Genomic DNA, 12,959 nt, shown 5'->3' with positions numbered 1-12,959 from the left:
GCTTGCGGTGCTGAGGGCAGAGACCGGGCCGGTTTGCACAAGCACACAGCTTCGCAGGGCTGTGGGAGGAGGGGAGGGTGAAGCCTGCAGCAGGCCGGGGAAGGACGAGCCCCATTGCGCAGCTGGTGCCAGGGGCGGGCGGATCAGGCCCAGAGGGAAGCGGCCCCGCGGCTGCAGCGGGCAGGGCAGGGAGCGGAGCTGGAGGGGGGGCCGGGACTGCAGTGCCGGGGCGCCCGAGCTGACAGGCGCGCAGCGCGGGGGGCGGAGGCAGAGAAGCAACATGTGCCGCAGATCGCTGGGCTGCCAGTGAGCCGAGCGCGGCGCCAGCCTCGGGAGCCCGGCCGCGGAGCAATGCGGCGGGGGAGCCCCGCAGCCAAGCCCGCCCCCTGCGGGGCTCGCTAGTGCCGGCTGGGCAGAGCCCGCCGTGACCCTCTCTCCTGTTCGCGGAGACTGCGCTCGTCACACGCGCTCACTGCGAGAGCCGGCGAGCGGCGGCGCACGGACGCGGGGGGCTGCAGGTAGGTGCCTGCCCCAGCCGGGATGGGGCTGCCTGGCGTGGGAGGGACCTCTCCGCCCAGGGGGGCGCTCGGAGCTCCACCTGTCCTGGCCGTGGCGCGGCTCTTTGCATTGGTACATTCCCACCCCAGCGGGCAGGGACCAGTCCATAAACCCAACCACCTGTTTGGGTCACGGGTGCCTCCTCCAGCTGGTGGGCCCCTGTCCGTGGCAGAGACAGCCCCAGCCTCCTCTTCTTGGGCTTCATCACCTGCCTCCTTGGCTGCTGGGGAAGAGAGGCTTTTCAGTGAGACCCTCCGCCCCCGCCCCCCAGCAAACACAGTAGCCGGGGCAGGTGAGTGGAGCGGTGCATTTGGGTTGACGGGGTGGGGGATTTGCTGGGGGTCCCCCGAGGGTAGGACAGAGTGTTCTTGTTTACTGCCAACGGGTGAGATGCCCTGGCTGGGAGCCCTGCAGGCAGCAGCATGAAATAAAAAGCAGCCTGAGAAGGAAGCTGGGCTTTGCACAATCATTGTGATCAGAGGGTGAAAAAAGAGGAAGAGTTTGGAGGGGGGGAAAAAGTTTGACAGCAGCTGGTTTGTATTTTGACATTGAGGGTGAATTTCAGAGGTGAGGAAGTGCCCACATTTAAAACTAGAACCTTCCCAAAGCATCCAGTTACTAACCTCTGTGTGCCCCTCCCTCCCCCTGTGATCTGAATGTCCCATGGGGACATGGAAGGGGGATCTTGCGGTGGGCAGGGGAGCTCTGTGAACTGAGGCGAATGTTCTGGGTCTCTCACAGAGCATGTCGCCTTGTCCTTTTTTGAAGGGTCGTAGGAAGTGGAAGAGCCCTGAGCCCATCTGGGATCTGCAGCTCAGTTGCACGCCTCAGTGAGACGCTCCGGAGATGGCGGAGAAGCTGGCTCCCGGGGACTTGTTTTTCAGGAAGGCGAGGGAGTCAGTGTCTTCCCTGGACTCGGACAAGCTGGCCCCGGCCTCCTCTGAAGGAGCTGGCGAGGAGTCCTCTGACAGTGAGGGCGAGCAGGAGGGCAGCTCTCACAAGCTTATCAGGAAGGTGTCTACATCGGGGCAGATGAGGAGCAAGGTAAGGGAGCCGGGGCCTATTGGTGGGGGTTGCGTGTCTGTGCTGTGGTGGGGTAATGACCAGGATGTATGTGGTGAGACCTCAGGGTTGGGGGAACCGCAGTGGCCAGGGCTTGAGGTGATGGCCAGGTTTATCAGCTCCTCGGCTGTGGGGAGTCAGGGTAACTCTCCTACAGTCAGCACAGCTGCCTGATGAACATCAGCCGAGGATGTGGCCCATCACGTGTTTGTGTAAACAACAGCTCTTGTGTAACACAGGGCAGGAATACTCTGCTGGGGCAAGACCCCGGGGAAGCAGCGAAGGGAGCTGCAGCTGGGCCCAGTCTGCTCCCAGAGTCTAGATAGCGACAGGTGCCTCCCTGTGGATACAGGAGCAGAGTGATGCCAGAACAACACAAGGGAAGCCTGCTGCTGTGGAGCTGGAGTGGGGTGGGACATTGCCCCCAGGAAGCAAGGCTAGAGATGGGGGCTGGTTCCCTTCTCACAGCTGCGTGAATCAGGAGGCCAGTGGGCTTAGGCAGGTGTAAAACTGGTGTCAAGGTATTCAGGATCAGCCCCTCTACATCCATGTGTTGAGAAACAGTGAAATGGAACCCAGATCCCACCCCAGCTTTAGAGATCCAAGAGCTGTTCCCTTCAGAGGAAGGTGTGAGGTCCCCTGAAGCATCTGGTATTGGGCACTAAATTGTCTGTGGGTATTTGGCTCCCAGGTTTTGTTTCAGCTCAGTGCAAAGATACGGACTTTTGGAAAAATGAGATCTGGGTTTGGATTTCAACACCCACATGATTTGGGGGGGTGAGAATCTGGGGGTTTGATTGTCTCCCCAAAGAGCAGAGGTCTGTGATTCAATCAGGTCATTGCTCCTAGCTAAAACTTTGAGTCCCAAAAGGAGAATTAGGTTCCTCACCAAGACAGAGAGATAGAGGGGTGTACATATGGGGATGGATAGAGGGGTGCGCATGTGGGGATGGATAAATAGATATATCTGGTGGCAGAAATTGTAAGCAAGGATATGTAAACGTGTTCTGTATTCTTATTATTTATTTGTGTTGTTGTGATGCCTGGAGATCCCAACCATACATACATAATCTAACCTCTTGTGGCTCTGGGGGTTCATAGTACATAGGCCATGTTGGATCACCTGTGGGCAGCCTCTCAGATACTTTAGCCCCTCAATTAAATTCCCCATAAACTTGTCCTGATCTCATCTGATGAGAAAAGCCTTCCAGATTTTACATATTGGCCTTTGGTGGTTGTTGCCTGGGATTCAATGAGAGCTTGGGGAACAGAATAGCAATTAATGCCTTTTTGGTAGGACCTACAACAAACAGTGTTGTGAGTTCCCCCTGCTGCCTTTGCAGCACAGCCAATGGTCTGGTAATGCTGCGGTATAAAAAGCGAGGGTAGCAAGAAAAGTAATTAGCTCTGTTTGGAACACAGGTCAGACTGAAAGAGTCCATGTTGGACAAATGGCAAAAATAAACCAATTAGTGAAAGACGTTTTATTTTATTTTTTTAAAGATCTTAGAAACAATAGAGAAAAAATCAATTATCAGCCATTTAAAAATTAGCTGATAAATGTTCTTTGAAATCCATCTCCAGGCAGCACCCAGAGACAATGATTGTTACTGAAAAAGATTTAGATGTTTATATGAGTCAAAACAGCATCTGCAATTAAACTGGGGAAGGGTAAAAATGACAAGAACTACCAAACTTCATGCTGCAGGGCATAAACCAATTACTAGCTAGGGGGTCAGGAAGGAATTGTCCCTAAGGAATAGCACTGCACAATGCGGTGTACTAGATTGTACTCTGGCCTCCGAAGCATTTGGCAGTGGAGACAGGAGCCTGGGCTCCATGGACCTTTGGTTTGCTCTGGAATGGTAGCTCCTCAATTCTTATTAAAATGTGTTATTGGCAGGACTGCTCATTGCAAATTGGCAGATGAGAAATGAAAGCCAAGCCATGCCCAGAAGTGCTGCAAAGGGGAAAACAAACATGGCGGATGACAAGAAGGTGGGACTGGAAAAGTGCTCAGGGAAGCAGCACATATTGTCTTGTTTATGTCTAATAGCATTTAAGATTTATCTTCTTTTCTTGCATATGCATAGAAGGTCAGATTCTGCTCTGATACATCAGTGTAAATCTGGGGTGACTCCATTTAAGTAAATAGAGAAACTCGTTTTACACCAAATTAACTAAAATCATAATGTGAAAGCCACAGAATCTGTCAGAAGAAAAATAAAAAAAAGGAAGATTGCTTCATGCTAATGTGGTGCATCTATACTGGAGATCTGCATTGGTATAGCTCAGGGGTAGGCAACCTATGGCATGCGTGCTGAAGGCAGCACTCGAGCTGATTTTCAGTGGCACTCATACTGCCCGGGTCCTGGCCACCGGTCCGGGGGACTCTGCATTTTAATTTAATTTTAAATGAAGCTTCTTAAACATTTTTAAAACCTTATTTACTTTACATACAACAATAATTTAGTTATATATTATAGACTTATAGAAAGAGACCTTCTAAAAATGTTAAAATGTGTTACTGGCATGCAAAACCTTAAATTAGAGTGAATAAATGAAGACTTGGCACACCACTTCTGAAAGGTTGCCGACTCCTGGTATAGCTACATCTCTGCAAAAATCCCTCCTGCGGAGAAGTCCTGAAACTAGCTGAGTCAGTTTCCCATTTGTTTCTAGTCAGTTTCACTCTCTGGTTCCCTGTCCCTAACACAGAGCCCTTGTGTTTGCAATTCCAGCATTACGGGGAAAGGTTTCAATAATGCCTGTGTGAAAAAGATGACAGGTCCCCCCGTTTTTGGGATGTTAACATGAGCCGCACAGGGAAGTATCTTGTCATATCTGGCCTTGGTATGTTTAAAAAAAAACAGAATCTAAATGTGTATCTTAGAATGAGTTGTTAATAATGTTCCTGAGGGCTGCCATTCATCCTGAAGCTGGCAGCACTGTCTCCATGCTACCCACATCCTGCGGTGTTGCCACCTGAAAATGTATTGAGGGCGAGCAAAATGCCTCCCCCGCAATCTTTTCTCCCAACTCATGGCATCACGTGAGTAAGTGAGGTGGCCCCTCTCCTCTGCGCTGTGGGGTGGGCAGTGTGGGCACTAAACCGTGAGGCAGGATTGTGCCATTCAATGGGATTCTGTTGCCTGAGTGTGTGAGGAAACAGGGGTATCTAATGTACTGGATAAGATCAGAGCAGGCTCATCTGTGCTCTAACAGGCAGATGTTCTGGGCTACTGTGTCAGGAGCTGGGTTCTAGTAGCAGTGCTCTCTGCCCGAGTGTTGCTCATCTGCACCACCTGCCTGCTCACCTGGAGTGGCATCAGCTGAGCTTTGAGGGTAGCTCAGTCCAGCTCTTTGGGCTAGAGGACAGGCCCAGGTCCATGGGGGCGAGGGGGACATCTCGATACTGAGGTATGGCAGCTCCAGTAATGCATTTAATCACAAAGAAGAAAATAAGACCTGTTGGCACAGCTTCACAGCTCTCTGGCCAGACTGACTGGGGGTGGCACCAGGCCCTGGAGAGGCCAGTGGCTGCTCTAAGTACCAGTTGATTGCCGCTGGGGAGGGAACGTGCTGTGGGAAGAGTGGTGGAGGATAGCTGGGAGATAGATGTTCATGGGCTACAAGGGCCAGGTTATGGCTGTGAGGAGACTATAGCTGGGACCAGGGGGGCTAAAATACAGCAGATCAAATGTTAAAATGTTCAGCAAGCGATTGAGAAGAGAGGGTTTTGTACAGGGTTTGTGCATTGCCCCCGGGGCAGGGAAGCCATGTGCAATGGTGTATTTGCCAGTGTCTTTGGTTGGGGCATGTGTGTTGGGGGGTCTTCCTAGGCCCTCCATTATGCAGTGTTTTTTAAGGAACTGAACCCTGATCAGCCTGAGTCTCACAAGCTCTAAGTGAGCGTCTCTGGGCTGTGGAATCAGTGACAGCAGCAGCAAGGCCTATTGTGTTACCATGCACGATTTCCCAGGATGAGTCACTGCTGCAGTCACCCACAATGAAACAAGCTCATCGCATGACGGTGTCGCTTGGCCGGGCTGGGATTCACACATGTCACTGATGCACTTGGTTCAGCGATACCGAGTAACATGTGGAGGGCACTGCCTAACTAAGCGAGCCTTGAGCTGTGTGGGGGCCACTTCCGCCCCCAGCCTTGCACTGGAAGTGGTCATTTGCTCCTATGCAAGGGAGGTGGAGAGCTCTGATACAGGGGCATTTTGGTCCCCCCATCCCCCATGGCTTGGGGATAAATGACATTGCACTGCTGGTTGAGGGGGAATCTGGCCCAGGGCTTTTCCCTGTCCCAGTAAGTAGAGACAAGAGCAGGCTCCCTGGAGACACAAGCATCTCCTGGCTCCTTCCCTCCAGGCAGGGCTGGCTTTAGGAAGTGCGGGGCCCGATTCAAACATTTTCGGTGGGTTTCCCAGCAGGGATGACTAAAAAAAAAAACGTGAAAAAAAGCCTTTCATTTCTTAGCAACCGGTTCCCTATAAAAGTTCTGATTTAAGAGATGTGCCACAGTATGTATTTTTTGTACCAGTAGGGTTACCATACACCCGTATTTTCCCAGGAGGAATTTTTAAAATTAAATCGCCGGATGGCAATTTAAGAACCAAAAAGCCTGATATGTCTGGGAAAATACGGATGTATGTTAACCCTACCTAAAGTTCTTTTTTAAAAAGATGGGCCTGAACTAGAAATGAGCTCCGTTTCACATGTGTGGGTCCCCGCCACTCCCTGGGGGTGTGCTAGGGTGACCAGATGTCCCGATTTTATAGGTACAGTCCTGATTTTTGGGTCTTTTTCTTATATAGGATCCTATTCCCCCCCCCACCGGTCTGGATTTTTCACACTTGCTGTCTGGTCACCCTAGGGTGTGCACATGTGTGGGTCCCAGGTGCTCCCTGCCCCCCCTCATTGAAGCAGGTGTGCAGGGTTACTGCCCTGGGAACTGCAGGGCACCAGTGGACATGGGGCTGGCTGGAGGTAGGGCAGGGGCTGACTGGAGGTAGGGTCTGGCTGCAGTAAGGGCAAGGAGTGCGGAGCTGGCTGGAGACAGGGGATGTGGGGTGGGCTGGCTGGCTTCAGGCAGGGCCACAGGGGGGTGCGGCATGGGTTGGCAGGGCTGGAGACAGAGGAGTGCGGGACTGGCTGGTTTCAGGCAGTGGGGTGCAGCAGGGGTTGGCTGGAGATAGGGCAGGGGGTGCAGGGCTGGCTGGAGACAGGCTGGTGCAGGCAGGGCAGGGGGTGCGGGGCTGGCTGCAGGCAGAGGCTGGTGCAGGCAGGGCAGGGGGTGCAGGGCTGGTGCAGGCAGGTGGTGTGGGTACAGGGAGTACAACCCACCATGTAGGGTGAGTGCCCTCTCCTCCTCCTCCCTCCCCCACTGGGGTAGCAGCAGCAACCTGGGGCTCGGGGGCTATTTAAAGGGACCGGGGCTCCCCTGCTTCCACCGCCCCAGCCCTGTAAATAGCAGAGGGAGCCCTGAGGAAGCGGCGGGGCTCCAGCGGCTATTTAAAGGGCTGGGGCAGTAGAAGCAACGGGAGCCCTGGACTTTTTAAATAGTCCCCAGATCCCTGCAGCCCTACCCCAGGGCTCCAGCAGTGGGGCTCTGGTGGCAATTTAAAGGGCCTGGGACTCCAGCCCCTGCTGGGAGCCCCAGGCCCTTTAAATTGCCCCCTGGGGAAGCCGGGCCACCCTGGTACAGCGCACCGGCTCTTGCCAGTACGCAGTACCAGGGCTTGGGTGCGGGGCCCTCTTGGGGCGGGGCCCGATTCAAGGGAATTGGTTGAATTGGCCTAAAGCCGACCCTGCCTCCAGGTAATGGGACGGTGCTGACACTAGTTAGAATAACACTAGCTGGTGATGGAAAACTTTATTCGTCTGCCCTGAGCCCACCGGAACAGTACAGGCGTGCTCCTCCAGACTCTCCTCCAGGGCTCTGTCTAGTCTAGTTATAACTGGGATGCTGTTCCTCAGCCCAGTAGCTCTCTCTCCTAGGGGCTTTTCCTGGTGCTCAGTCTAAATGCTGTGTTTAAGAACTGCATCCCTGTTGAACTGTCCTCCCCACACTGCAGGCTGTGTGTGTCACCTGCTGCACCACGCTGCACCTCTTTAGGTCTTCAAATCTTTCCTCCTAACTCAGTCAGTCCTGCTCTCGGGCTGTTTTGGTTGCTTCTCCCCTGCCCCCGGTTCCCTATAGTTCCTCAGTATCCTCCTGGTGATGTGGGGCTCAGGACTGAACACTACTGTCTTGATTCCCCACTGCTTTGCCCCTTGAGGCCCCCCCAATTCCCCGCTGGCCCACCCCTTGGAGATTCCTGATTCCCCGCTGGGCCCCCCGCTATCCTGCATCTGGTGCAGTCGTCTACCTCAGTGCAGAGAGCTGTGCTGGCATTAATTCTGGAGATGTTCCATGGGTGAAAAAGCTAAACAACATCAATCAGGCTGGGGAAAAAAAGGTTTCATTTGCTGACAAGCAGGACAAACTCCCTACAGGGCATCCTAGTGAGACGGAGGGGCAGAGGGAAAGTTCCAGTTGGGCAGCCATGAATGGGATGGGAATGAGCAAGCATCACTGTGGTGGTGAACCCATGACTCCCAATGCCCTGGCTGGGAAGGGAAGGGCAGGGGACTGGAGCTGGCAGTGGCTGCTGTTCACTTGGAATTCCCATGCAGGGCAAGCACACTGGTGGGTTGGCCCTAACTTTGCCTGACGGCTGGTCTGATCATCTGATATTTGCTGATGCCTGCACGAAGGAAGTACCTGATGGATCTCCCTGGCATGGTGCCATGTGGCTAGCTCTGATGCTGCCAGGACAGGCTGGGAACCTCTGCTAATCTGGGTGGCATCCTTATGCAGGGAGAGACACAGTCACCTGCCAGAAGCCCTAGAGAATCAGCAGAGTGTGGGGGTAACTCAGGGGCATCCGGCCCAGGCTGCTCCAGGGCCACGTTGGCCACTTGCCGATTGCAGCTGTGGACTGGGGCGACTGCAGATCCCAACATGCATTGCTGCATGCCAGCAGGCGAAGCATTGCATGCTGGGCCCAGTGGCTTCGGGAGTATTAATGGGAGGGCACTGCTGCGCTCTGGGAGCTGCAGATGGCATCCCGCAGTGATGCAGAGCAGGGATGGCTTGGCCTTTGCCCAAGTCAGGCTATGGCTGGGGGCTGGAAAGGTCCCAGCAAGGAGAGCAGCCTGCTCCCAGGCCCCCCTGTGGCTCTCCTTGGGATTGAACGTACCTGTTTTCAGTAAGTGGCAGCGCTTTTCCTTCTGGCAGCTGCTTTCTCCTGCTCCCTGAGTCTGCTGTGAAGTCTTGGTCCTGAATCCACTATCCCTAAGCTGGGCTCAGTGCAGTGTGTGGGGGCCTTTGCACCTCGCCTTTGTGCCGCTTCTGGGGGCTGGTTTGATCAGTGGGTCAGTGTTGTGTGTTGGCTGCTGACAGCCCCAGCAGCCGGAGATCCAGGAAAGCCCCAACCATCCCCTTCCTCCTGTGACGTGCTCCCTGCACCATGGGCTCCTGTGGGAGGTGGCGATGGCTTTTCCCCTCTCAGGACTCCCCCTATGCCCGGGCAGGGGCAGCTCTAGAGATTTCGCCGCCCCAAGCACGGCGGCATGCTGCGGGGGGTGCTCTGCCGGTCCCGCACCCTGGCACCCGAAGGCACCCTGCCTGCCACCCTCCTGGCGACTGGCAGAGCGCCCCCTGTGGCATGCCGCCCCAAGCACGCGCTTGGCGTGCTGTGGCCTGGAGCCGCCCCTGTGCCCGGGGCATTCCCGTATAACCCCTTTGTTGCAGCTGGAATGACAGTGCCATCACAGCATGTGTCTGAGTTGGAGGGATTGACCAGAAGGCCGTCGGGCTAGTGGCTGCAGGGAGCAATCCTGCATCAGCAAGAGGAAGTAGGAAGTAGATCAAGGAGGCATTGTCTTGTGGTTAGAGCATGGGCCAAGGGAGTCAAGGCGACCTGGGTTTTAGTCCCAGCTCTGGATGGAAGTGTTGTCTAGTGCTTGGAGCAGGTGACAGGGATTCAGGATTCCTGGATTCTACCCCTGTCACTGACTTGCTGTGTGAAGTTGTGTAAATCATGCCTCAGTTTCCCTATCTATAAAACAATCATTATCTACCTCTTCCCTCTATAAATTCCATAGTTCTGTCACAAAGGCAGATACTATTGCTTATTAGTAGTGAAGGATGAACCTCAAAGAGTTTGAGGTTCAATTCAGAGGAGCAGCTAGTTTCTAGTCCTCCCCTGGCACTTATTGATCAGAAATGGGCTGGTGTGTCGGAGCTGGATGGCTGGCTGTGCATGAGGCACTCTGACTAGAGTGACGCGTTCCTTGCTGTGAGGATAGGGGCTGGCGTCTGGCGGTTGGGGGGGAGCTCTCCAGCTGAGACCCAGGCAAGGAAGCTGCTTGTTAATAACCTGAGCTGACCCTTGTGTCAATTCCAAGCTGTAAAGACTCCTCTGACAAGAAATAGCTCAGCTGAGGGAAGGAGTGTGTTCTAGTGGTTAGAGCAGGCTCCTAGGAAGCAGAACTTCCGGGCTCTGATAATGACTCACTGTGCTCGGCTTTGGACAAGTCACTTCCCTTCTCCATTCCCCATTGTAAATTGAGGATAACAAACTGGGAAGCTAAACGCCTTCCTGTCCCAAAGGAGCTGGAAAAGGCTTGAGGCAGCGGATGCCCCATGGAGCCTGCATGGGACCTTTCCAGCCATTTGTCTTTCTGGTGAGCAGAAGAGGAGGCCAGGTGGGGTGAGAGCGGAGGAGCAGTCTTGCTCAGAGGCAGAAATAGGCCCAAGCCAGGACTCTCCCAGGTGACACCCCTAAAAGCCCATCCTAGGGAAGTCTGGATCTGGACCATGTGAGCAGAGGACTCAGTGCCCAATAGTGTCCTGCAGGCTACATGGATTGGCTCTCTCTCCAGCATGGCTGAGCGGGGGAGGACAGGAGAAAACTGAGCACCACCCCCCGCCCCTCAGGGAGCGTGGGCACCAGCCATGCCAGGGGCTGAAGACAGAATGTTCTGCTGCTGGCACAGGTGGGCGGGCAGGGGGATGCCCATTCGGTGTGTCTGTCTCTGGCAGGCGGCCCTGTGGAGCTGTTCATGGCACTCTGCATTTGCTCCCTTGATGAGCTGCCTTATTTATCTGGTGCCTGCTCATGTCCCTCTTGTAAAGCAGATGTGCCACTGAACCCCCACCCTGTGGTCACGACCCGCCCTTGCCTTCAGTGCCACATCCGCAGGGGGCGTCAGCTCTTTCCTTCAGGCCAGCCGTGCTAATTGGGCAGCCGGAGTAGGTGGCATTGTCACCCCCAAGCAGAGGATATCTGGCATTTGCAGCAGCATCAGGACTGGCAGCCTTGCCCCTGCCCTGCTCCTCACCAGGCTGGTGGAGCTTGGGAGGGAAGCAGTGCTGGTGGCAGCAGCCCCTGCTGGTGGGGTGGCCATGCCACTGCAAATGCCACACTCCTTGTTCTGAGGCCAGGGAGTCATGCTGTCCTAGGGACGGCTGAGGGGGGCCACCCCACAGGCCCTGCCTGGGCCGGGTGGGGGCGTTCCCATGGGTGATCAGTAAGTGTTTAAGCTCTGCTGACAGGGTGGAGGGAGACTGCCAGAACTCAACTCACCCGCCCCTTACCTGGGACATCAGAGAATCCGATTCCTCATGGGGCCCTGCTGGCTTTACTGGGCTGGTGCATCCAGGGCAGATTCACAGCCCCTGTGGTGGAGCGCTTGCAGCTCAGGAGGGCCCAGGGCAGTGGGAGGGAGGCACTGGGGGCAGGGCCGGATTAACCTTTTTTGGGCCCGGCGCCAAACATATTTGTGGACCCCAATGGAGCATGGCGTGGGGACGTTAGTCCCCAGAGTGAGGGGCCAGCCAGGGGCAATGGGGTATGGCATGGCAGGAGTGACCCTGCTCCGCCCAATGCGAGGGCACTATTTACATACCGGCAGTTGCCAGACGCACAGTGGCCTGCCCGGCCCTGTGCTGCCAGCATGCCCCTTCCCTTTGGGGGAGGACCCCTGCCATGCCTCACAGTCCCCCCGCCCAACACTGGAACACCCCCCGATTCCCTATGCCCAGACCCCCCCTGGGCCCACTATGCCCAGTGCCCCCCTCACAAATGCCCAGTGCCCTGCACAGCACCACTCTTGCCCAGTGCCCCCTCCACAGCCCCACCACAACTGCCCAGCACCACATACACTCCCTAGTGCCGCAACACACAACTTCCCTGCAACCTCACAGCCCAGCAGCCCACCAGCGACCCACTCCCCACCCCTGCCTCCTGGCCACACTCACTGGCCCTGCTGGGAGGGGACTGTGTCTGCAGGGCTGAGCCAGCAGCGCAGCCAGAGCTGGTCCTGGGACCAGGAATCACTCCAGCCCCTCGGGAGTGGCGGGATCAGCCAGGTCAGCGCCTGCCCCGGCTGGGCTCTCTCAAGATGCACTTGCCTGGAGGGGCCCAGGCAAGTGCATCTCAGGCAGCTCAGCTCTGGGGAGACAGGTGGTGGGAAGCAGAAACTGCCCGGAGCTGGAGGTTCACTGGGGTCCTGCCACGGGGCAGAGAGGAACAGGGGGGATGGGGCTGGGAGGCAGAGAGGAGCCCCTGGTATGAGGAGCAAGTGATGGGCGTCAGGGAGCCAGCAGGCTGGTGGGCTCTCAGGACCCCCTCTGAGCATGGGCCTGGCTCCATGAAGCCACTGGCACCATTGTAAACTAGCACTGCAGGGAGGAATTAACCCGGTCCCACTTGTGCCCTCACTGCCCCTGCCCTGGGAGTTAACCTAGCCTCACTCATCCCTGACCAGGAATTGAGGTATGTTCTTATTTAGAGGTCACCTAGACCTAGCCCATCCCCCAGCGCCGGGGCAGGATCAAGTAGCCCTTGGCCATCCCTGGCAGGTGTTGGGGTCCCTGGCCAGGGCTCCGGCCACGCAGACTCCAATCACTGCCTCGATGCCACAGCTGGTGGAAATTCCCTAATGGAAGAGTTTATGGCGGAAAATGCTGATTGCACAAAATGGAACCGTTTTTGTGGGACTGGGTCGATTTCAGCTACATTTCTGTAGCAAAATTGTTGCCCTGTTTGGTTTGGATAAGGTCGAAGCACCGCGTGTGAGAGAGTTACAGCCCAGACGATAACGTGGAGATGAAGCGCATCAACTGCGTTGAAGTGAAATGGGGCCATCAGGTCATTTCTGGAATTCCGTTCCTGGGAAATTTTGCAATTTTGACTTTTCGCTGGGATTTGGGTTGGAGGCAAATTTGGAAATTCCGGCATTTCCTGGGCAAAGGAAATCCCGAGTGTGGAGCAGCTCTA

At 55.5% G+C, this 12,959-nt stretch overlaps 1 protein-coding gene across 4 annotated transcripts in view; it reads left to right on the top strand.

Moving 5' to 3' along the window:
* Positions 1-277: 277 nt before the first annotated feature.
* Positions 278-12,959, top strand: part of DGKK (diacylglycerol kinase kappa) — a 193,422-nt gene continuing 180,740 nt past the window's right edge. Inside the window, exons 1-2 of one of the 4 annotated variants that reach the window (XM_039488324.1) lie at positions 278-518; positions 1,327-1,602. In XM_039488324.1, coding sequence (XP_039344258.1) covers positions 1,405-1,602 — 198 coding nt within the window. In that variant the 5' untranslated portion in view covers positions 278-518; positions 1,327-1,404. Of the gene's footprint in view, positions 519-739; positions 851-1,326; positions 1,603-12,959 lie in introns of those variants that run through there. The other 3 variants (XM_039488323.1, XM_039488319.1, XM_039488320.1) reach the window with 3 other exon arrangements.

Source organism: Mauremys reevesii, linkage group 9, assembly GCF_016161935.1.
Source record: "Mauremys reevesii isolate NIE-2019 linkage group 9, ASM1616193v1, whole genome shotgun sequence".
Taxonomy (NCBI): domain Eukaryota; kingdom Metazoa; phylum Chordata; order Testudines; family Geoemydidae; genus Mauremys; species Mauremys reevesii.
The sequence above is the reverse complement of the archived record's forward strand: the minus strand, read 5'-3'. Positions and strand labels throughout refer to the sequence as shown.